At 36.7% G+C, this 2,317-nt stretch overlaps 2 protein-coding genes across 4 annotated transcripts in view; both read left to right on the top strand.

Annotated features, from left to right (window-relative positions):
* LOC104781933 (cell wall / vacuolar inhibitor of fructosidase 1-like) overlaps nucleotides 1-2,317 on the top strand; it is an 8,054-nt gene that overhangs the window by 659 nt on the left and 5,078 nt on the right. The window contains exon 1 of one of the 3 annotated variants that reach the window (XM_010506743.2): nucleotides 1,927-2,304. The exons of the other annotated variants lie outside the window; for them this stretch is intronic. Within the exon in view, the coding sequence (XP_010505045.1) occupies nucleotides 2,040-2,304 (265 nt within the window). The 5' untranslated portion in view covers nucleotides 1,927-2,039. Of the gene's footprint in view, nucleotides 1-1,926; nucleotides 2,305-2,317 lie in introns of those variants that run through there. 3 annotated transcript variants of the gene reach the window in all.
* Nucleotides 370-1,199, top strand: LOC104781923 (cell wall / vacuolar inhibitor of fructosidase 1-like). The gene is made up of 2 exons (XM_010506725.2): nucleotides 370-645; nucleotides 833-1,199. The coding sequence occupies exons 1-2, from the start codon at nucleotides 460-462 to the stop codon at nucleotides 1,133-1,135; spliced, it is 489 nt and encodes a 162-aa protein (XP_010505027.1). The 5' UTR covers nucleotides 370-459; the 3' UTR covers nucleotides 1,136-1,199.

Here is a 2,317-nt window from a genome sequence, read left to right as displayed (position 1 = left end):
GGTATAGTTTTTAGTTTAGTTTTTTTTTTTAAGTCAAATTACATTATAAAGAAAAAAAGTAATGAAAGATAGATTTTAGATTTTCATTAAAAAAAAATGACAAAACCCATCAAATTCTAGATTTTCAATATTTTAGGAAAATCACTTTTCTTAATATCTTAATTAATTGGCTATAAAGTAAATTTTTGGAATATATAAAAACCAAAATCAACTTCAAATTAAATAACCATTCAAAGCCTAAAATCTCTGTATAGAGATAACTACAGGCTGACACGTCAATGAATGTGCATTTAATAAGTTGTTAAATGTATCGATGCAACGAACAAAATAAGGAAAAGAAAACGTTTTATAGCATAATAGTTAGTCACACCTACAAACACATATAAATTACATACGCCTAGGAATGCATATTAGTCATCTTAATATATTCCGATTAGTCCTAATCGATAAAGTGAACAGATGAAAATGTTTAAGATGATGATGATTATGGCTATGGTGGTGGGAGTTGCGTTGGGTAATATCGTAGATACGACATGCAGACAGACACCTGAGTACAGTCTCTGTCTCTCTCTCCTCCGCTCCGATCCACGTAGCTCCTCCGCCGACACCGTCGGTCTCGGTCTTATCCTCGTCGACAAAATCAAGGTATATATCTCTCTCTTAATTACAATAATCTCAATTTTGGATTAAGACATTAAAGTGTACTTAGTCACGGGGTTGGTTTTGTAACTTTTTGAAGTCAAAAGGCAATTTTGTCCCAAAAAAAAAGTAAATCTTCTACTAGTATAAAAATGCAAGATGCTTTTTGTTTTTGTTTTGGGAATCTACGTAGGCGCTTGGGACTGAAACGCTCGGGCAGATCAACGCGGCGTATAAAACCAAACCGATGCTTAAACGTGCATTGGACGAATGTAATCTGAGATACAAAACGATCGTAGACTTTGACGTCCACACTGCCATCACAGCTATCAAAGGAAACCCCAAGTTTGCCGAAGGCGCCGTTGTCGACGCTGGTGTTGAAGCCTCCGTTTGCGAAGGAGAGTTTCCAAAAGGCCAATCGCCGTTAACCGGTTTGACTCAGAGAATAAACAAGATCTGCGATGTGACCAGAGCCATCATCCGAATGTTGCTCTAGTAAAATTTAACATAATGTAATATAATAATAAAAGCTCGTAATCATGCTTGGTTGATTGATTTAATTCTAGTGAAACTATGCACCGTTACTAATGCCAAACCGGTACTAGCTAGCTATATAAGAACCGGCTATACAAAATTATTTCGGCACGAAGTTTTTAGAACCGAATCACGGGATATACAAAACATTCACGAGCCAGATATCGACTGAGGGGAGAAGACAGCCCCCACAATATTAATTATCTTAAGGTATTTTAAAATTGTTTGGTCGACGTTGGGTATAGTGTGGACTCATTATATAGTGGTATTTTTTTTGTCGTATATGTGACCGACTACTAATGTACTCATACATCAAATTAAAACCACACATACCCTTCGTCTTTCTTATGTTATAGTGCCAACAACCACATATAACCAAAAGGATAAAGTGTAACAAACAAAAACTAAAAGACCATACACTATCCATGTACTGTATCATAAAAATTAGGTAGTATGATTCAATCAATACACCTACAAATCTACAATAATGCTCAAATTGAAGTTTATACTCTAAAATACGCAGAACAACTTATACATTGTAAGACATATCTATCAAACAAAAATAAAGTTTGTTGATCATCACGAAGCTTTGTTCACGGGTGGAATTATAATAACCACGTACACCTAATTAATCATTAACCTAGTTAACATCGATATATACCAAAATTCCTATGTGACGACACGTAAAAAACATCTTGTCTTGGTGGTTAAAAGAACAAAATAAAATTCACAAACATGTAACAACTTTAAACAGCGACTACTATATAAGTCTAGAAACAGAGCTAGCAGTAGTATACTCACAAAACCACAAGTCTTTAATTTATTGCATATCATCAACTTCTCAAAAATTTCACTATCTTGCGATCATGAAAGGATCCTCCACCGTCACATCATTACCGTGTCTCTCCCTCTTTCTCCTCCTGCTTCTGCCGTCGGTATCCTCCGACGATCTTATCGACAAAATATGCCAAGCAACGCCGTTCTGCGACCTATGTGAAGCCTCTCTCCGTCCACTATCTCCCTCACCTTCGGATCCCAAATCTTTAGCCGCAGCTATGGCCAGCGTCGTTCTCGGTAACATGACCGATACCTTAGGATACATCCAAACGCTGATCAGACATACTCACGATCCTGCGGCAGAGCG

This window comes from Camelina sativa, chromosome 1 (genome assembly GCF_000633955.1).
Source record: "Camelina sativa cultivar DH55 chromosome 1, Cs, whole genome shotgun sequence".
Taxonomy (NCBI): domain Eukaryota; kingdom Viridiplantae; phylum Streptophyta; class Magnoliopsida; order Brassicales; family Brassicaceae; genus Camelina; species Camelina sativa.
This window is presented reverse-complemented; position numbering and strand designations above follow the sequence as displayed.

Excerpts from the sequence above, each read along its gene's own strand:
- LOC104781923 (XM_010506725.2), top strand. The coding sequence starts at position 460 with ATGAAAATGTTTAAGATGATGATGATTATGGCTATGGTGGTGGGAGTT. Across the intron at positions 646-832 it reads TCCTCGTCGACAAAATCAAG|GCGCTTGGGACTGAAACGCT; the intron begins GTATATATCTCT and ends GAATCTACGTAG.